Below are 21,556 nucleotides of genomic sequence, written 5' to 3' on the forward strand. Positions count from 1 at the left end.
ATGATCATCTTTATAACAGTCGTAAGATTGGAACATTATGAGCAGTACATTACCTGCCTTTAAGTGGTACTGTATGTTCTGTACTCTGCACAGATACCGTTTGTTTAGTAGTTTAATTAAATCCAAGATGTATTTTCCGTTATTCACAACTTTTGTGGAGAAGAAGGAAAGATTTTAAAAGGCTGAAGCTGACGAATGGGATATCAACAGGCTAGACGTTGCTGTCAAAATGATTATGTCTTACGCAGCACAGCCAGAGCTGTCTGGGCCCCTCCTCAAACTGGCCACACACTAGAATAATAGATTTAACAGACTGTAGAAATAGAGTTGTTGATTTGATCTGTTAAAGATGTGTACATTCCCGGCAATAATGTGTTCAACTTTGCCAACTAAAGATCCTCAGTGTTTTGCTGTTTTTGCTCATAAAATCCAGCAATGCTATTGCAGTAAGTGTAAAGCAAGAGTAAAGTTGGACATTTTTATGTCTCAAAACTTTCTACAGTGTGTTCTTTTTCTTCTTTGGCCCACTAATTGCATTCTCTATTATCCATCAAATTCTCAACATTCTGCAAGAAATGTCAAATTAGCTGCCAGGAACTTGGATGTCGTCTTTCATTCAGGTTTGAGTTTTGAAACTCCAACAGACTGTTCAGTCTTGTTTTCATCAAGACTGATTCATTAAGAGGGATCTCCAAATGAGGTATTTTTTGACAAGGAAAAAGTTACTTTTTCTTGGATTGAGTGTTGTAGCTCTTTGTATTCTGATCTGTTCCTCCCCCGCAGCTAGTTCAGAGTGCAACAGCTAGGTTTTGACAAGAATTAAAAAGAGAGGCCAAATTACTCACTTTTACTTATTCATTTTACAGCACTACATCAGCTTGTAGTTTGTTTTAAAATTTTGCACTTTTATTAATCACCTTTAAAGGAAATATCTCAAGTTCTTCTGTAGATCCATATGACCCCATCTGTCTGTTCAAAAGTGAAGTCAAAAGCAGGCTAAGCATTCCCATTGTTGTCCCTTAACCACCAAACAACTTGAGTTGAAATATGAATGTCAGATGCTAAATTTCTTAAAATTAGAACATAAAACATTCTTACAAACTTGCTTTACCTCTTAAAATATTTTTATTACAAATTGATACATTTCCCACTTTTGAACCAAAAGTAATCCACTTCCACATTCACTACTTTTGTCATTATGCTCGATCATGCTGGGGCAAATTTAGGGTTCAGGTCACTTGATTTCGCCCAGTTGGCAAATGTTTTTCACATATTGACTTATGTACTCACTTTTTTTTTTTGCCATGCAGACTACTCTGCAGCTACTCTCCAACAGATTGAGTCTTAAACTTATTCACAGTAAAAGATTTCCAGGGCCATCCAAATCTGTGTGACTCTCCCAGATAATGACTTGTGGATCGGTCAAGCTGGGCCTAAAAATGGAAAGAGAATTTTTGTGTGGGGCTAGTCTTAGAGGCCTGAGATCTCACCTGCTGGGAGCATACAAGACTTATTAAGGGACACTCTATATGATTAGCATTTTGAAAACTGAGCCTGGGACAGAGAAACACACGCACAAAGGTACAAGTAGATCGGTCAGACCTCAGTGAAACACTGTATGGATAAGCCTTAAGGTTAGTGTTAAGGGTCAGGGATGAGTGTGCTAAAGTAAATTGACAGTTTGCAGTGTTAGTATTAATGCACAGAGGCATCATATTATCTCCAAGTACATAAGCTGTTGTGTATCTATTGTGTAAGAAAAATAGAGGGATAATATATTAGCATATATAAAATCAATATACAGTATGTGTGTGTAACTTAATATTAGTATTCTGGAGACTGACTGTCAGGTGAATGGGTATAGAGATTAGCAACCACATGCAATTTTCATTCCTGTGAAAATCATAGCTTGATGTGCCCCGTCAAAAGTTCTCACTCATTTGAAACCTGATGGCCTAGACTGCTTGTCATTTGTATTTAAATGAAAATGTAACCTGGTGTTATTTATTGCAGTTCTTCTTGTTGAGTTACCTGTTTGTTTGAACTTAGCTTTTAAGACTGAAAATTAGGTATTTACAGATAACACAGGCATACAATTCCACAGTGAAGCATAGTTTATATTTCCATGAGGGATACAGATAAAAAAGCAGAAATTCTCATTAGCGCTGCTTTTATCTTAGTTGCAAATGTTGGACTGTCTTTTTCCCTGCTTTGAAAATGAAGACTGTAAAACAGCAGGATGTGTTACGTTTGGGAAATGTTTCAAAAGTTGAGTTCAAAAGTTCAAAAGTTTGGAACAATATCGTAGGTGATGGCACAAATACTCATTTTCTTATGAAACAAATACTCAAGTGTTCTTCAACACGCAGGTCTGAGTGAGTTACCCAATGGTTACAAGTCCATCCCTAATGATTTGTAAAAATCTTTGAAAAACATAAAACACATTCATATTTCAGCAAAGGGATCAAATCATAAGGTTATTAGTAGAGTATTTTGTTTAAACTAAGGGCAATGAAAATGAACTGGAAAGAATGAATTGTGGCTGCTGATAGCACCATGAAGTGTGCATCATTTACAACCACTATCTTCCCCCGTCTTAAGGTCTGATTCACAAACGATATTGCGCTAATGATATTACAGAGCAGTTTTGCAGCTGAGTGCAATTTGTCATTGTTCTGCATCTGTTAAATGTTCATCAGCAATTTTCTGTAGTGGTCCCAGTAATATTTGCTCTTAAGGTGTTCTGAAATAGCAGATCACATGACATGGTTAAGCAACGTTTGAGTCAAACAATATTATAAATGCAGTTGCAAGAACAATACTTTCCACTCATGTGAAAAGAGATGTTTGATTTGAAAGAGGACTTAATCTAATTCTAACTATTCTAATGATCTAATAACTCCCCCCTGCTCTTTCATTTGTTTTTATCTGTGAGATGTCTCTTTCTATGTCTCTTTCTATAATCTCACTCTGTATGGAGTGATTGTTATTTGGGGTGCTCTAACTGTGCGCTCTCCCTCGTGCCTCTGGGTGCATGGAGAGCTCTTTTCTCTCCTACTCTCCTCCATGCTGGACTGTTACAGTGCGAAACCACCATCTACGTTTCTCAGAGCAGCAGGTTTTATGTTGTTTTCCAGTTTCATTCCCTCATGGTGAATATCAGGTATTGTACTGTTTCTGTGCCACCTGTGCGCATATGATGTACCGTGATGCGCTGTTGCTTCGCCTGGCTACAGTCACTGCTGCCATGATCACTGGAAAGTCCGGGTGTGACGCCCCTTATAAATGCGCTTCAGTTACCACCAACTCTCTGAAAACGCTAATAATTTCACTCTAACTGTGTGTGGCTATTAGCGCTGGTGTTTGTAAATTTGACCTTGTTTTGCAATGAGGCTCATTTGCATAGAAAGGGGCTAATTTTGCACCAAATGTATGCATATTGCCTAATTTACATACCTGCAAATAGCACCGGAGCACCGAGACGCTGTGTGCTTGGCAGCACAGTTAGGGGTGCAGTTCACCCTTTGCGGGTGCTTAGAGAATTACATGGTTTCTTTTTGTCGTATTTATGGTTTAGGTAGCGACCGCAAAAGCTGTGCAATACTTTTGTGAATTCCCCCCTCAGAGTTTGTCAGAATTGCACCCAGGATCCCAAAAGACTTGTTAACAACCTTTCAGTCTGCTGAAAATCTTCACCAATACAAGTGAATGTTCCAGCTAGCCAAGCTGATGTAGGAGCACCAACTACTGCAGATGATACCATTGCTGACTTTGGCTCCATCAATATGTTGGCAAATAGCTGGTGTTGGCACTGTTGTTTCTGTGGTTCTGTATGCCAGTATGGCAGCAGGTGTCACACCTGGCTGTGGCCTGGAGGACTGTTAGCCCATTTATCACAGGCTGTCCACCTGCACAGATGAGAAAAATTGTATTTTTTACCTCTCTAATTTGGTAGGGACGGTTTCCTAAACACTGCATTCCCTATCGCTGCAAACACCCACTGTTGGCCCAGGGAGGGTGTAGGCAACCATGTGCTTCCACCATCAAACACATAGTCACCAGCTGATTAATTTCAGCTGTCAGTAAGTAGCTTTAGCTGGACAGCGTTATATGCTCTGGAGTTAATGCTAGCTCCGCAGATCCTGTCCCCATTTATGCAGATGGCCAGACCAACCAGCAGGAGCCACTGGTGCAGTGACAAGGATGTGATCCCTCACCAGCTTACCACCATGGACATTAGCAAAAGAGGGTATCCTGTTTTAAATTTTAACTATTGCTTGAACCTTGGATTAGTAACCTTTGCATTAGTAAAATGCACTGTTACTCTGATTTACTGCATGCCCTGTTACCCTCAGTTAACTAAGCTATTGCTGCTTTCTATGTTGATGTGAAATTAAATAAACTAGAGATCTGTGATAATGACGCCAAACTGTCTGAGAAGTAATGTGTACAAGCATTTTGGATTTGTGACCATAGATGGAAAATGTGTGGATAATTATAAGGCTGTTTGATAACTTTTTAGAATGCAGTTTACTTACAGTAATGTCATCACAACAAATCTGAAATCACCTATTAGCTTGTAACTCAAATGAGGCAGCGAGGGAACCGCAAATGAACAGAACAAGATCAATTCTTTGCTTGATTTCTACGTGCACAGACCACTGATCGTCATTCAGATTGTCGATTCAGATGGCCGTTTTCAAGATATTTTTTGTTTCCGTCTCTTTATTGCAACTCTACCTATTCGCAGCAGCTACCTGTCGTGGTGAGTGGGGTGGTAAAAAAGTAACGTCAGTGCATACCTTATTTTTTGTTCAACACAGCTGGATGCAGCACTACTGGGGATTTAAACTAGCCTTCTCCGGTGGTGGCAAAGTACTTTTTTTTCTTCTGGATCAACCTTGTATGTTTAAACATTAGACTTTTATTTTTGCTTGTCTCATAACAGAAAGAAATGGGCCAAATTTATCTTCAGTTCTTCTGCTTGAAGCTAATGGCCTTGTGACTCCAAATTTCAAGGTGTTGTTTTTCTCACACTATGTTCGCACTGCAGTCCATACAGTGGTGATGTCAAAATAGAAAAGAAAGAAAAAGTGTTGTTCTTCCTCTGCACAGTCTGTGTGGGCTGTGCTGGCTGAAGTCAAAACAAACACAATTGTACCTATGGCCGGCAGTCAGGAAGAGGCAACAGCATCTGTCGAGGAAGGCTGTTATTTGTTTTCCTCAACTTTTCTGGTTCTCTTTTCCCCAGGACAACTCTCCTGCTAAGGGGAAGACATAACACAGAATGGAAAGCCAAAATGCCAGCTGTGACCCTATAGGGCTGTCTTAGGTGTATCCCTGCCCAGTGTCCATCACCTGTCCAGTCTGTCCAGATGAACATAGTTAACAAGCACCTATGTGTGTTTACTCCTCACCTCATCAACAGGGAGAGAGAAATTGTAGAAAGTAAGGGCAGAAGAAAAGCGGCTGGCTAGCTAGCACAGAATCTCGGGCAGATCTCACTGGTGTTCGATCTGGATTGCTCTCAGTAAGCAGCCTAGGTTATGGACTATTCTTGCTTGGGTATTCATCTGTGATCATTTCTCTTATTTATTTATATTTTTTAATTGATTGAAATGCAAGCACGCAAGGGTCTGAGTAATAGTGCCAGCTTGAACTTTGATGCACATAAATAAGTCAGTGAAATTTTCTGTACTTGAGTTCCCCTGAGCAGGCAATAAAATCAGCAAGGATTGTAAAGAAGCTTGTTACTCCTTCCACTAATTTGTGTGGTAGGGAATATTTTTACTTCCGTAGATCGCAGCAAACATTAGTGCTCTATAATGCTTTGAGTGGTGAGATGGTGATGAGGGTGTTAAAGTTGGTGGACCAGTGGGTATTCTTCTAGCTGTGTGTGATTAAAGTAAGTATAGCACAATGTCGAAAAAGCTGGTTTGAGACCACTTTTCTCCCTGCTTTATTTAACTAATCTCACTTTTTTTGAATGGATAAAGAATTTGAAGTTGGATCCACATGCCCCAGTTCATTTTACCATGCATTTCCAACACTTCCCTCTTTAGAATAAGAAATCACTTGCCCATCGTTCTATGCAGACATCCCAAAGACAGTAAATAATGTACTGATGTTGAGCTCCTCAGAGATGGAAACTATTAAATTAACTATTTGCCAACTTTTTCACTACTTTGCTTTACTTACTGTATGTTCATCCAGCTCCTCAGTTTGTGGCCCTTGGCTCATTTCTCCTTGTCAGGTTCAGGTTGTGTTCCTATTATCATTTGTTCCTTAAGGTATGCAAGAAACAAATTACAAGGTAGTACTTTTGCAAATGTGCACCTTGTTTTTCATTAGTATGGCTAGACTAATACAGGGTTTACTGACCTGGGAACAGCAGGTGTACTCCGCCACGCTGGCACCTTTTGAGCGGCAGCACTTCATTAGTCGAAGCAATTACTTTTGGGCAGTCAAGGTTTCACCTGGGTTTCATGAGTGTTAGTGTGTGTAGCGAATTGAGAGCATGGACCTACACCTCATGCACAAGTCACAGCAACCTTTCAGTGATTGCGAGGGACAGAAACGTTTTCTCTTGTGGTTTGTAAGAGCATGGAGGACAAAAAGTTATATGAAAATCTGCCTGGTATTTTCAATTCTCATTTAGTAGTTCAAAATTGTCAAAACCTAAATTGGTATTTCAAAATTTGTCTTCACATGAATTACAGGAATGTTAATCAAATGTAGTATGCTTTTTTAAATATGGGAATGGTGAATTGCAGAACTTTATGTAATAGCCCTGCTTCAGCTTTGGTCTGAAAGAAAAAAAAAGTTGTTGGTGACATATTTCCTAATGAACACAGAAATCATCCAGTGTAAGGGTTCCCTGTTTATTTCCTGTCTAAACATCCATCTCATCTACATAATTATATCCTCCCAGTGCACCTTTGGTATTATTCTTTATCACCCAGCATAATAAACCCTTAGTCCCCTTGTTACCAAATTATATAGTTGCTATAAAACCCTACAGTCACTGTACTTAGCTGCTCCCCCCATGTGACACATTCAGTTGTTCATCAACAACATCATCAACAATTTTAACTCGGCTCTCTCTGTCTCACAGTAAATAAACACACTTCTCATGATCCCATCTGGTCTCTAACCTTTCTAATTGACGCTTCACTTATTAAAAAAAAGATGAGTTTTAGGACTAATTAGCTCGTGAATAATTTGTGCTAAGTCAACAGGTGACTGAATTTCAAAGTTTACTGCGAGACACCCCGTGAGACAAACTTACATGGCCCATGAATGCAAAAACAAGGTCAGCGAAATGTAGGGCAACGCTCCTGTTCGCCCTCTTCGCCTCATCAGGTGACTCAGACAAGACTACAAGAAGCAGACATATGTGTTCTGCTACAGGGCTAAGCTTAAGGGAACGTGCTGTGTAATGTACACCACCTGTGTGCTTCCTGGCTATGGTATTACTGTGGCTACAGTCGCTACGACAGGCTCAATTTGCATACTTGGTGACTCTAGGTAAAAGGGGGAGTGTGTGTGTGTGTATGTGAGAGAGAGAGAGAGAGAGAGAGAGAGATAGAGATCGAGCAAGAGAAGTGGTAAAAGCGTGGCCGGCTGTTGAAACTGGTCAAATCCATCTTTAGGCCCCAAGATGTGCTGATGGGTGAAAACCAAACAGCTTGGAGGTAGGTTGTTTTTGACAGTTTGTTTTCTCTAACAGGACACATGTTTTGTAGCCAAGCCTCCTGTGATGCTTTCTTTCTTCTGTTGTTGTTGTTATTGTAGCTTGCGCTCTACTCCTGAGGCTAGCTCGGGCTCAGGCCTGGGTATCTATACACTTGTCTCTGTTGCCTCTGCCTGTCTTGTCTGTAGTGGATCACATAGAGTACCCTGAGATATCTTATTTGAAAGCATTTAACAAAGTGGCTGCTGGCTGCTTTTAAAATGGAAATAAAGTGGCTGAGAAGGACTTAAAGGATTTCAGTGGATACCTTTGTGTTACACAATAACAGAAGAAAATTAGATTAGATTAAGCACGTATTGTTTTGTTACAGTTATAGACCAAATATCAGGAAATTTGAACATGCTCATATTATAGCCATATATAACGTCTTGTTTGCTGAGTCAGAATGGGAAAGGCCGTGAACTTTAGCCCGTGCTGAGCAACATTACTCCCATGCTAATGATTTACAATGAGCCTAGACTGCTGTAACAAGTAGTAAAAAGGTAGTTCCACATATGGCATACCTTTTGTACTGTATAGTGTATGTGCAAAATAATTTCTTCTTGAATGACATGTCTTAATGATTCATTAAGTGCTAACATTTATCCTGTCTTTTTTTTTTATTTGTCATTTTCATTTGTTTCTAATGAATGAGTAATTAGCTGCTAAAAGTGATTGACAGGTTGCCCCAGGAAGCACAGTTACCAGAGCTTGGAAATATTGCTTTGCTAAAACTGATTACCTGTAATGACTGACTTAATATCAGGGATATCATTTTGACAGACTGCAGTATCACAACTTCAATTTTCTGTGATTAAAGGGAGTATTTGGTGTAAAAAGGTTCAGTTAATGACAGAAGTAGAAACACTTATTTTTAATGTAACAAGTTAAACTTTATCAGTGCTAATTCTAGATACTGGTTGCCGTTAGGGTTGATGGTTTGTGCTGCAGTATGTGGCATATATAGCATGCACACACTTTTACTCAGTGTGTACCTATGTCTTTCACTCACGCACAAGGACAGAAACAATAAATTTTGTTAAAAGGTTTTTAAAAGAAAGCTTTTAGGATGTGAATTACAAACCATCTGTTTGTAATTCATTTGAGGTTCTGTGTTAAAAATATATTTTGAACGCAAGTAATTATATAGTTTGGAAGAAAAGCAGGACACTCATTTTTCACTCTTTTTTTAAATATTATTTTTGGGCTTTTTGCCTTTATTGGACAGCTATAGATAGACAGGGCCTCGTTTTGAAGATAAAGATCATTCATGCAGATGTGAACAAATTCCCCACATTGAGTTATTTATTTGTTATCGTCAAAACTAACATCAGTGCAACAAGTACAGCAGCATAATGTTACCACATTGTCCTCTCAAGCATGGCATAATTATTCTTCCCAAATAAGTAATTATGGTTCTATGCCCCTGTCAGTGAAGCAAGTAAATGAATAGGTGTGTAATATTATTACCTTTCACTAATACTGCTTTCATTGTGCATTTTTTTATTTGTTGATGTGGACACTGATGACTTTTGGATCTGCAATTAAAAACGTTCAACTGATTTTAAAATGAATAGAAATAATGTAAAATAAAATGTAAAAGTGTTTTGTTGGCACACTAGCGTTAAGATAATCCCACTGTGTCCCCAGGATTAAGATATTTGTTTAAGTGAGGCGCAATTGGGGGAAATATTTAATACATTTACGCTACAAGTTTTTGTAGCATTAAATCTCTTGTGTCAAAATGTGCTCTCCCATGAGAAGGTTGACTATAAGAGCAAAGGCCTGGAATTATTATTTTTTTGTCTGATGTCAGGTCATTATACCAAACATAATATCTAATATTGTGCTTTGTGTAAGCAGACTGGCCAAGTTGCCATTTTAAAAGCTTGCATTGCTGCTCTGCACGGCTGTGGAAAGTGGGGACAAGGCTGAGATATAAGATGAACTTCCTCCAAAACCAAATATTGTATTCCAGAAGGACTGTACTTATATTGCTGAGAATTCAGTGTGAGGGTCTAAAAGATAATCAAGATCCATCTTTGAGTCAGTAAACTATATTCCCTATCAACTTGAATCAGAATCAGAAATACTTTATTGATCCCCAAGGGGAAACTCTTTTGCTACAGCAGCTCACTATCACGTCAGTGCACACAGCAATAGAAGTACTAAGCAAAAAAATATAAAACACTATAATACAGGTCAGAAAATAAATTAAGTACCAAGTGGGTATAAGTATAAAATAAAATAAGTGTGAAGTACAAAGTGGGTTTACCGGTTGATGATAATAATACAGTATACAGTAATAGTGCATGAACTGCCAAGTTAAGTGTAGCTTATTTATAATGAGACGGAGGATATTGCACAGCAGTAATAGAGGTATGGATAAATATCAATATTAATAAATAGGGAATTTTAAACTGAAAAGGGTATATTGCACAGGAGTATTAACACAGGATATTGCACAATTATCTCAAGTATTGCAGAGATGTAATGATCAATGTCCAGTTTAATGACTTAGGGTCATACAGACTACATTTAGAGGGAGGAGTTAAAGAGTTTGATGGCCACAGTGTTGCTGACCACGCTGTCCGACACACAGTGCTGCAGACGCACATGCTGTGGTCTGCCAGTCAGGTAGTCCACAATCCAGGACACGAGGGGGGCATCCACCTGCATCGCTGCCAGCTTCTCTCCCAGCAGGCCTGGCCAGATGGTGCACTGGAGAAGTCAAAAAACATGATCCTCACCGTGCTTGCCGGCTTGTCCAGTTGTGTGTAGATGTGGTTCAGCAGGAAGATGATGGCGTCCTCAACTCCCAGCCGGGGCTGGTAGGCGAACTGAAGGGGGTCCAGGAGGGGTCTGACCATGGGCCGCAGCTGTTCCAGCACCAGTCTCTTCAGGGTCTTCATTATGTGGGAGGTCAGTGCCACCGGTGTGTAGTCCTTTGGCACAGGAACGAGGCAAGATGTCTTCCACAGAACAGGGACCATTTGAAGACTCAGGCTCAGGTTGAAGAGATGTTGAAGGACTTGACATAGCTGGGGGGCACAGGCTTTTAGCACCTCGGGGCTAACTCCATCGGGGCCTGCAGCCTTGTTTGAGTGGAGTTTCATCAGCTGTCCTCTCACCTGGTCAGTAGTCAGGCACACAGCAGAGGTTACAGGCGGGGGAGGGGGGTCATTAGTGTGAAGAGGGCCGTTAGCGTGATGGAGAGGGGGGAGTAGACTACTCAGAGGAGCTTGAGGGCCGACAGCAGCTGAGTTAGAGGGGGGATGAGCAGGAGCCGGTGTGTCGAATCTGTTAAAGAATCTGTTGTGCTATGGCGGTGTGAATGGCGTTGCACGCTGATGCCGGGTTAGCAGAGGGGGGGATGTAAACAGCCACAACAATGACACGTGAGAATTCACGTAGCAGATAATATGGCCGGAGTCCCACAGCTAACAGTTCAATGTCCGGGCTACAGATACTCTGCTTGATAGTAACGTGACTAGGGTTACACCATCTGTTGTTAACTAGAACAGCAAGCCTGCCGCCTTTCCGCTTACCACTCCCGGTGTGATCCCTGTCAGCTCGAACAGTCTGAAAGCCGTCGATGGAAACGTTATGATCCGGGATATCCTGGTGTAGCCATGTCTCCGAGAAGCACATCAAACTACACTCACAGATCTCCGTCTGACTCCAGGCTATAATGTTAGCTCGTCCATTTTATTTGCCAGCGATCTCACTTTTTCGTGTTCTTAAGTCTCTTTTGTCTGCACCCAAGTTTGGAAGAAAAAGGAAAGCTAAAAGCTGGACAAAGTAAGACAATGAGACGGAGCTACGGCAACAGGCAGCATGCGCGTTGGCGCATGCGCACTCTGTAACTTGGCCGAGCTGGCACAGGGATAGGCAAGAGAGGTGCCCCAGGGAGAACAGGGTGCTGATAGCTAGTATAAGCAAGGTTTAAGCTACCACTGGCTGTTGATAGTGCATTGGATACTGTACAAAGCCTATGGATATGCTGGCCATGAATCTGGGCTAAGTTTAGATTATTGTAACTGAAGCAGCATGGGTCATGCTGGTGATTAAAATGTACAGAAATTAATGATGATCATGCCGGTGTTTGGGGGGGGGACTACAACAAAAAAAACTACTTCCACTTTCAAAACAATAACCTGAACAAAACACCCAAAGAGGAAAGTGTTGTGGTTCATCATAATGTATCACCAGTTTTTTAAAACAAATTCCATAAGTATCTCCTTGAACCTTCCTTTTCACAGCGTACAGTATGAATTCCTACTGCCGTGAGGTTGTAGGGGAGCTTATGATAGAAATAGAGTTAGAAAGAGAAAAAAGACAGATTGAATGAAGGAGCACAGGGACCATTATACCCTTCAGAGGGCTATAGCGGCTCCCTTGTAACGGATGTCGCAGGCATTCTCTGCCGTCCTCTGCTCGCATGCTGTATGACAAATATCTGTTTACTCTTTCCATCATCCTAGGGGCTGAAATAATGCACTTTGCTGTCCCTAGTCCCCAAATGCCAGGCATGCATCAGCACTTACGTCCTCTCAATACTTTGCTTTCCTTTTTTGTATCACTCCATTTTCTCCCTTTCTCCCTTCCTTGCTCCTTTCTTGGGGCTTTCTTTGGAACTAATGATACCGTGAAAAGCTGATGCCAGCGCCTGATGGCCACGGTCTTGTGAAAAACAAGTCTAAAAAGTGGCAAAATAACTTATTTCATTTATTCTCTTTGCTCCTAGTTGTAGATTAAAATAATGATCTGGAAAACACACTGTATGGGTTTTGTTCTCTGGAGAACTGTGTTCATTGTGTAACACTATGGCTGCAATGCAAATCACAATCATACCCTCTCTTTTTACTTGTTATCTGTTCTTTAGATTTGGAATTGAAAAAGAGTCCTTAAGCTGCCCCCCCCCCTACACACACACACATCATCTTTTACAGACACATCTATTTTCTCAGATACCAACACAACTCACGCATCCACATTCTTTGATGTATGGGTTTAGTAAATTCTTAGAGATGTTGTTTACCCTTCATGCTTGACGTGATTTCAGAGTGGAGGTGGTACCAGACTGTCCTTCTCTTGTGCATTACATGTTTCAAAAGACAAGGCTTGAAAGCTGTGCAAGGGAATGCAGCGCATACTCAATTATACAAGCATTTGATGGAGTTGAGTGGTCATGCGTATGCTAGGCCTCTATGTGAAGACTCAGGCCATTTTACCCTTGTACAGTTCCATAACCACCATCTCCTTCCAACAATATACAAAGTAAGTCATGTACTGAAAGCTAAAGCAAATAATGAATAGTGCACTACAAGAAAAACTACTGTGGAGGAGGTGGTGTGATTGTAGTACATTCATCCTAAAGCAATCTCTGGTAAACATCAAAAATATGGAAAGCATTTGAAAGCTTAACAACAGCAGTAATAGCATAATTCAACGCAGTTGGCCTATACAACAGTACAAATTGGTATTCTCAACAAAAAGAATTTTGTCAGGACATCCTGTGCTTAGCCTGTTACCATCTAGATCAATGAATGGCCTTGAGCACTTTAATTCTTTAGCCCATTAAAGCGCTTATTTGTCCATTTGGAAGTGAGAGAGCCTCAACTTTCCCATGACAGTAAATAAAATATCCATGAAGTAGCAGTAAATAATATAAACACGCAGGGGGAAGATGGAACCTGTACAGAAAGAGGAAATGGAGCGTTAAAAGGTGGCACATTTGTCAGGACTACCCTTGGGTTATAAAGCCTGTCCCCATCCCCACCTGCCCCACCTAGTACACATACTCTAATCTTCAAAGTCTTCACAGAGCATCAGTGGAAGTGCTCTGCAACATGTTTTATACACAGCCAGGTAACACACCTTGGCCAGTAAATATTAACAATTAATAACTTGATTCTTTGAATATTTTAGAGGATTTAAAAGCCCTCCTTGCACTTGTAATTTTTGTTTAGTGCAGGGTATATCAATTGTTAATATTTTTTTTATATATATTGCAATACCATAACCCCTCCACCCACACACACACACACAATATATGTATATGCATATATTGTATGACATTGCAGTTTTGTTTTTGTTTTGCATTTTGTAGTATATACTTCAACAAAAAAAGATCTGTCGAAAGCTTCATTTACAGAGAGGGCACTGACTTCCCAACCTGACATTACTGGCGCATTTTAAATGAAAACTGTAAATTGGTAAAACTGTCTTGTACAATTAATAAAAAAAACCAAAAACAATCCTGTAGTAATGAATTGGATCTCACGGCCGACCAATGTATGAACTGTAGTCAAAGGAGAAACTGTAAGTTGTGGAGTTTTTAATAAAGGTCATACTTGATGTAGCAGTATAAAAATTCTACGGCAGATCTATTTGTTTATTATCTGTGTAATCAGTGTTCAGTGGCTAGTAAAACCTGCAATAAATATTTTACAGCAATCTTTGGTCCACATGAAAAGTGAGGCAGTTGTCCATGTAGCTTTTGTCTTTTATTTATTTTACTCTGGTCACCAAAAAAAAGACTGATTAATTGACAGAGAATTTGTAGTACAGTGGTGGTTAATAAGACAAAGAGCGCAGTTTACATTGCCTCATCCCTCTTTAAGAGCAAAAGAAAAGAGATTTTGGTTTTGACCTAATAGTTTTATATGTAGTACATTAAGTAAAACAACCACATGGTCTTTAATAAAGATTCTTATACGGTAGATCCAAACTGCGTAACCTCCACGTGCTGAGACGTTGCCCTATCCTGAGATTTGCTGAGTGTCGGTGATAATAATTCTTAGAACAGGTGCTGCGCAATAAGCCCCAAGGCCTAGGGAAGTAAATGATTAGTGGCACTCCCCCAAGATGCATTGCTTCTCTGTATTAAAACCAAACTCTGCCTTTTATTCCCTCCAGGGTTTATTAAGTGGGCCAGTTGCCATAGCGACGCTTTGGCAGGATATTGCCAGGATAAGCCGTAATGGGTCTCCTGACGCAGTTCACTCTGCTCCTGTGGAAGAACTTCACTCTCCGGAAGAGACAAAAGGTACACTTGTGCTCACCAACCCCCTTTGCAAATCAACATATATCTGCTAAAATTGGTCAGCAATGGAGGGAAAATGAGGATATGGTCCCAGGATTGTGTTATCAAGGGCAAGTAAGTTATTCAGGGGAGGGAAAGGTAATAGGAGGGATTTACTACGAAAATTGTCCCCTATAGAAGTAAGCTGCCTTTAACTCTCCCACTAGAGAACAAGAACAATCTTACTTTAATGCCGACCAATTCGAAGTGTCACCTTCAATTTTTGGAGATCTATCTCTTGTGCACGTTATGTCACATTGCCTGTATTTGAGTTCTAACGAAGCCAGTCTTTGGCCTAATAGAACGGGATAGGGAGTGACGAATGTTAAATGCTTTGTTTGAAGGGCAAGTACTCTTTCTGGCTCTTCATACAAACTTACTATCAAAGCCCGTCCTCTGCAATGTTATCCAAACGTTTAGTGTCTTTGCAGTTTACAGAAATGTTATCAGACAATTAACGGCTGTTAATTTTTACTCTTCAACTGAAAGCTCAAATACTCCGACTGACATTTCAACTGCTGTCACTCCTTACATGCTAACTAACACTTCAACTTTTTTCAGTGCACTTAAACTATCTCTGCTGCTTCAACTTCAGCAGAAATTTTAACTGCTTTCATTGTTAACAGTTCAACTGACATTTTAGCCCCTTTCATCTTTCACTGACAGTTATACTGCTTTCACTGCTTGTGCTTCAAATGTTAGTTCACCTACTTTAGGTGCTTACATACAAACTGACAATTCCACTGCTTACATGGGTTAAACTCCTACTTCAAACGCTTTCAGCGTTTACACTTCAACTGATTTCAACTGCTTTTGGCCCTTTCCGTGCTTCAGCTTTGTTGACACTTCAACTCGAGCTTTAAGTGCTCCAACTCAAACTGCAACTCCCATGAAACATTTCTGATACAAACAATTAACATTTCAAGACATTTTAACCTGTTTGCAGTGTTTGTATCTGTGATTTACAGCTGAAGCGAGCACATTTAACTTTTCTTCAGATAATTTAGCCTTTTCTAGTTTATGGTCTTATCTACAGTTTGTGAAACTCTTTTGATTTGTGTACACTAAACTATAAGATAGACAAAATTGTTTAGTCTAACTAAATGCACATGCTTGCTTAATATATTTGATACAGATAAATCTCCAAACTATGTTCATTTAAATCTAGATTAATATTGGCATTGCCTTTTTACAAATGCAAACCTCACTGAGGTTTGCTGTTGAGGCTTAAGTCTCTTAGGCATTGTCCCTTTGCCCTGCCCACTTCCCTTGACCCCAGTCATTATTTACTCCTTCTCGTAATAGACACTAGCCTACACATGATCAGCCAATAATATAAGATGTCACCCACACTGGCCAGGTCACATGCTGCAGGAAGATAACGGTTACACCATGTCTTGCAGCTGCATTTCAAGGGTCAGGACAAGTTGTCATGGAATCTAGTTAGCCTTATGAGTCATTTTTGAGGCAGATATAGCTGTAACAAAGAGCTGCAGTGTGTTCTTTGATTTATACCCTTGTAATGATGATAGGAGTCACATCCACCCACCAGTTTTGTTAGGGGTTCAAGCACAGCAGTGTGCCTGTTGCCAGAGTAGAACAAAAGACATCTTCTAAAAAAAAATCTACTTTCATCAAAGTTCTTACTTTCTTGGAATAACATAAGGCAAAGTAATTTGCAGTTTTACAAGTTTGTATCTGGGAAACATTCTCCTTGTTAATTTTATCAACCAGCAGAACGAACAGGGTGGTATCCGTTTGTATCAGGAAAAAATATGCACCTACTTTTTCCCTGGAATATGTAAGGGGACAGTGGTGGTTTTGTGCATGGAATGTAGGATATTTGGCCAATGTCAACATGAAATATTGTTATTATACAAAACCAGTGGGAGTTAGCAAGGACAATGGTGCTTCTGGAGGGCTTGTGGAGGTTAATGACCAATTATATGAATGCCTCATCAAGCATTTTAAGATTTTATAACAGGCATGAAACTGATTTTATGGTCCAGTATTTCACATAATTTCATAGGAGGAGATTATCTATTCACAAAGACGCTGGTGTCCGATGGCAAATGCCTGGAGAGCCAGACATTGAGAAAGTCCCCATGATCTCTGTGTTCCCTCTCCATGCCTTTTCTTTGGAATACATTATGATAATTCACCCTCTCTGCAGAACTACATCCTCTCTGACATACAGACTGGAGGGAATTAAAGGACAGAATTAGAAATTCTTTCTGGTTTCTTTGAAATGTATGCAATGTGATTTTCTGCAATTTTCTCATCTGTAATTCACTGACAAAATTATAGAACTGAAGATTCACTATACCTATACCAAACTGAACTAAATATAAATGTGTTCAACCCCCACCCCTCATCCCTATTCTACTTCAGAAAACTTACTTTAATTCATAAGGTTCCCATGGTGCTGTGGCATAACAAGCAATATGTATTATTGTATTTTCCCCACCTCTGCATGCCCTCCAGTTTAATTATGAAGACAACAACCTCAGTATAGATGTCTTCTCCTATTATTTGTGCTAATGTGTGTCATCAGTGTTTGAACGTGTTACCAGAGCAGGAGCAGGGGATTGGCTGACTGGACCTTTCCAGCTGATTCCTCTAAGTGGGTCACCCCACCAGAGATTGTGGGAGGGATGAGTGTGCACGCAGACCAGGTCAGCTGAGGTTGATGAGTGTGCAGGCAGACCAGGTCAGCTGAGGTTGATGAGTGTGCAGGCAGACCAGGTCAGCTGAGGTTAGCGGAGAGAGATCGGCGTGTGAGTGCAGGGCTGGAAGGGTGGGGTTGTTGAGCGATGGTGTGCCAAGGGACGCGTAAAATCCTAGATGGCAGAGAGTGTGGGGTTGAAGAGTCAAGAAAAGATGAGCTGCAGCATTGTAATATCTCATTGGAAGTCATCCACTGGTGAATATTACTTCCTGCCGATAACACTTCACCGCAGGGATGAATTGCCTTTATGAAGTGAAATCTACTGTGGAACAAATGTTACTTGGCCTTCAGCTTTCAGAGATGCACATTACCTTGACTTATTTATAAAACAACTGCACTACTTTGGTGTTTCCACAGTGACAGCAGTGGTAAAAATAAGCATGCAGGTGTGTTTGGTAATTGTGGAAGCTTGAACTTGTAATAACCCAAGGTGGTTCAGATATATATGTAAAACCTCCAAACTCAAAGGTCTTGGTACTTTGTCTCTAGAATATCCCTCAAGGGGAAAAATATGAGAAACAACCTAGTGAAGTAAAGCCTTGAGGTTATCCATTTGTGCTTTGTTGGTTTCTCTCTTCACCCATTCCCTGAGGTTGAAATAAAAGTGTGTGACATGGGGGCGCTTCCTACTGGCAGGTATTGAAGTGGTTGTATTAGAGCAAGGAAGTGGTTGGTACTCTTCATCCAGAAGAGGATTAAATGTGGCGAAGAGATGATAAGGAGTGTATGTGATAGCTTTGGCTTGGGGAGTCACAAGCTGAGGTTGCTCTCTCAATCCTGTAAGTGCTTAGAGTAAAAGCAAGACTAATAGCAAAACATGTGGGCTGTGGCGTGTGCAGCTACATTGTAAACACACTCACATGGATACACACAGCCTCATGAAGTCATTTTAGTCAATCATTAACGGTATCTCAGCTGCCGAAACACACCAGTTTCTCTTTGGCTTTTAATTAATAGTCCACACACCTTCACATCCACCTCATATCTTTGGAGAGATTTGCTTTGACTTTATTAGTGATGTCACATTTTTAACAACGAAAATGATGTGAGCCATAATATGTTCCAAAGCTGTATTTCATAAACAAATTCTGAAAATAAGACCACTTTATCCTTTGTGCAGGTGCGGCTAGTCATTGAAGTGCTATGGCCTCTGTTTCTCTTCTTCATTCTGGTGTGGGTGCGTTCCACCAACAAGCCACTTTACAAAGGCCAATGTAAGTACTACGAACCCAGTTGCAATGTTAAACTCTATTTTGCAAGTCAGTTAGACCTGCAGAACAACTACTCAGGTTTTAATGTGTGTTTCCATAAGTCACAACTCAAAGCTAATGTATATATAAAATGTTGAGGAAAATATAATGATCTAGCAAGAACATTAAGAATACTAACCTCTGTTGTGACATCACTGAATCTATATTTCCAAACAACAACGTGTTAGCCATGCAGCTTGGTAGATGAATACTCTATTCCTTTAGGCCACTACCCAAATAAAGCCATGCCATCAGCTGGAGTGCTGCCCTGGCTTCAAGGTATGATGTGTAACATGAACAATCCCTGTTTGGATTATCCAACGCCGGGGGAGACACCAGGCCAAGTCAACAACTTCAACAACTCCATGTATGTACTGGGATGTTTCTTTTTCTGTCTTCTAAGACATTATACATTAGGATGTAAAGGAATATTTTGGTTCTGATTTCAGATTATATCTAAGATAGATATATCTAAGATACAGACAATTTATGATCTTTTCTGTCTTTCTGGTTATTCAGAATTGCTGGGATGTTGATAGAGCTGCAGACCCTCCTGGTGAACAGATCTATTCTCAGCAAGGCTCAGTTGCTGGCAGATGACCTCAACCAGTGGGCTTCTGTCCTGTCACAGTCTAACCCTGGTAATGGTAATCGAATTCTAATCCAAATTCTTGATGCACTGACTTTAAAACAATGGCACTATTCATGGAAGCACCTTGTTTTAAGGTTATTAACAAATACTATCATAGAAATAGGTGAAAAGCAACATGGTCAAAGTATAGATTGGTCTTTCTTGACATAAAAGTTTTTTTGCTACTGAGTAATGGTTCAAAAATAATTGATATAGAAAATACTCATTGCCTCAGCAACAATCACTCTGCTATGTCTTTGTTAAGTACTCTCCATCAAGGAAAGTATCCCCTTCATGTGGATGACAAGTTTGAGGATTTGTTATTCCCCTTTATCCCTCAAAAACAATGGCATGATTATTTATGATGCAATTTGCCATGCAGACTGACAGATCGTTTGTCTTGATAAGTTGCTGCTTTGCATTAGGCTCATTTAGTCTGATGATATTCAGATTTTCATACAGCACCTAATTTGCAAAAAGACGGGGGGGTGGGGTGATATGCTGCTGTTCAACAAACGGCTTGTGGGACATTTGCATTTTGGGGTCGCTGGCTTGTAATATACAAGATTAAATCCATCAAAGATCTAAGCCTGGGCATAATTAATGGGATTTGCTGTCTGAGGCGAGAGCACAAAAGGTCATTAACAAGAATGGGGAATGGAGTACTATCAAAAGACTACGATGGCAAAGGTGATTGTGTAGTCCTTTTTTTATTTTTACCAAGGGTTGATTAAAAGACTCAGGTGGTCACTTAAATCAGAAAGGCAACAGTGTTCAGGAAGATCCCAGAGTATCAAGCAGCGTAATCAATCCCACACAATACTGAGTGATTTTTTACCCAACATTTATCTTAATTGAACCTTGAATAACCCAGTATAAGTCACTTCCTCCCCTCATCCTGATAATTGACTGACTTGCATGTATTACACTTGCAAAAAGTCTAATCTAATTAAATTACATAATCTGTTCATCATCTCAGCTGCACATGTTGGAGTCCCAGAAAGAAGAAAACACATGTTGAATAGATACAGTATGTGCATGGGTGTGTGAATATACTGTAGTGGGCTCCCTGCTGCTAAGGCATTGTGAGGGGGCAACAGCCGATTGGTTTTGAAGCAGACTCTTTTAAATCCTGACTATCTGTGGGCAACTAATCAGGAGAAAATGGCTGGGTAACAATCTGGTACATTTTTAGCAACAATTTGTCTCCTCTCACACACCCATGCGACTGAGGTGTTCAATCCCTACTTGCACCAGTGAAGGATTTAATTGCAACAGTCATCTAGAAAGCAGAATTTAAACTCAAATTTATCAGACCTGTGATGCCACTCCAGCAACATGTATAACTAGAAGGGCGCAGACATCCGCCAAGGCCAGTTTATAGTCCAGTCTTCTATGATATACAAATCTACAATCGCAACCATGATATATGTATGGATATATTTTCCAAACTATTAGAGTTACAGTATTTCAAACAGGCGTGATGTGGTTGTAACAACAACAACTGTAGACAAAGCATGTGGAAATATTGCTTTTCTACTTTATCTACTTTTTAGTAGAGTTGTTGTCAACTCGAGTTCCAAAATTAAAAGATTTCTTCCTTGACCCATGCTACACCCTTCCACCAAGTTTCATGAAAATTGGGCCAGTAGTTTTTCTGTAATCTTGCTGACAAACAAACAAACAAACAAACAGCACCGAAAACATGACCTCCTTGGCAGAGGTAATTAAACCGAATCAGACTACTAATTCTGCGTTCTTGATTTTCTATTTTTTTTAATAACATGCACAAATGAAATTTTAAAGGATTTCTTTTCATTTTAGGTCTTATTTTAGATTCATAGATTTGGCCATTGTTTCTATCAGTTAGGATAACATTATACTCAGCAGCTGCACTGCAGTGATTCTGAAGACAGGGACTTTAGCTTTAACCTTGTCCTTTCAACAACAGAATAAATCCTCTAGTGCTTTGGTTAGATCAACCTTCCATTGCAGTGGAAAGGCTGCTCTCCTATTATTTACACGACAGGCTCTGCTCCATGGTTGGCATAGGTGTCCATTAAGGCAAATGACACATGTCTCACGTGTTTCTGCATGCATCCATATTTGTGAAAAGTAGTGTTGAAAT

General features: G+C 40.1%; 1 protein-coding gene across 5 annotated transcripts in view; it reads left to right on the plus strand.

The window, feature by feature from the left end:
- The window catches only part of LOC122870371 (phospholipid-transporting ATPase ABCA1-like), a 165,570-nt gene that overhangs the window by 11,117 nt on the left and 132,897 nt on the right, over positions 1-21,556 (plus strand). For 2 of the 5 annotated variants that reach the window (XM_044184495.1, XM_044184499.1), the window contains exons 1-5: positions 7,378-7,694; positions 14,654-14,783; positions 18,668-18,761; positions 19,023-19,164; positions 19,317-19,438. In XM_044184495.1, coding sequence (XP_044040430.1) covers positions 14,718-14,783; positions 18,668-18,761; positions 19,023-19,164; positions 19,317-19,438 — 424 coding nt within the window. In that variant the 5' untranslated portion in view covers positions 7,378-7,694; positions 14,654-14,717. Of the gene's footprint in view, positions 1-7,376; positions 7,695-10,636; positions 10,655-14,653; positions 14,784-18,667; positions 18,762-19,022; positions 19,165-19,316; positions 19,439-21,556 lie in introns of those variants that run through there. The other 3 variants (XM_044184496.1, XM_044184498.1, XM_044184497.1) reach the window with 3 other exon arrangements.

The sequence above is a fragment of the Siniperca chuatsi genome, linkage group LG22, assembly GCF_020085105.1.
Source record: "Siniperca chuatsi isolate FFG_IHB_CAS linkage group LG22, ASM2008510v1, whole genome shotgun sequence".
Classification (NCBI taxonomy): domain Eukaryota; kingdom Metazoa; phylum Chordata; class Actinopteri; order Centrarchiformes; family Sinipercidae; genus Siniperca; species Siniperca chuatsi.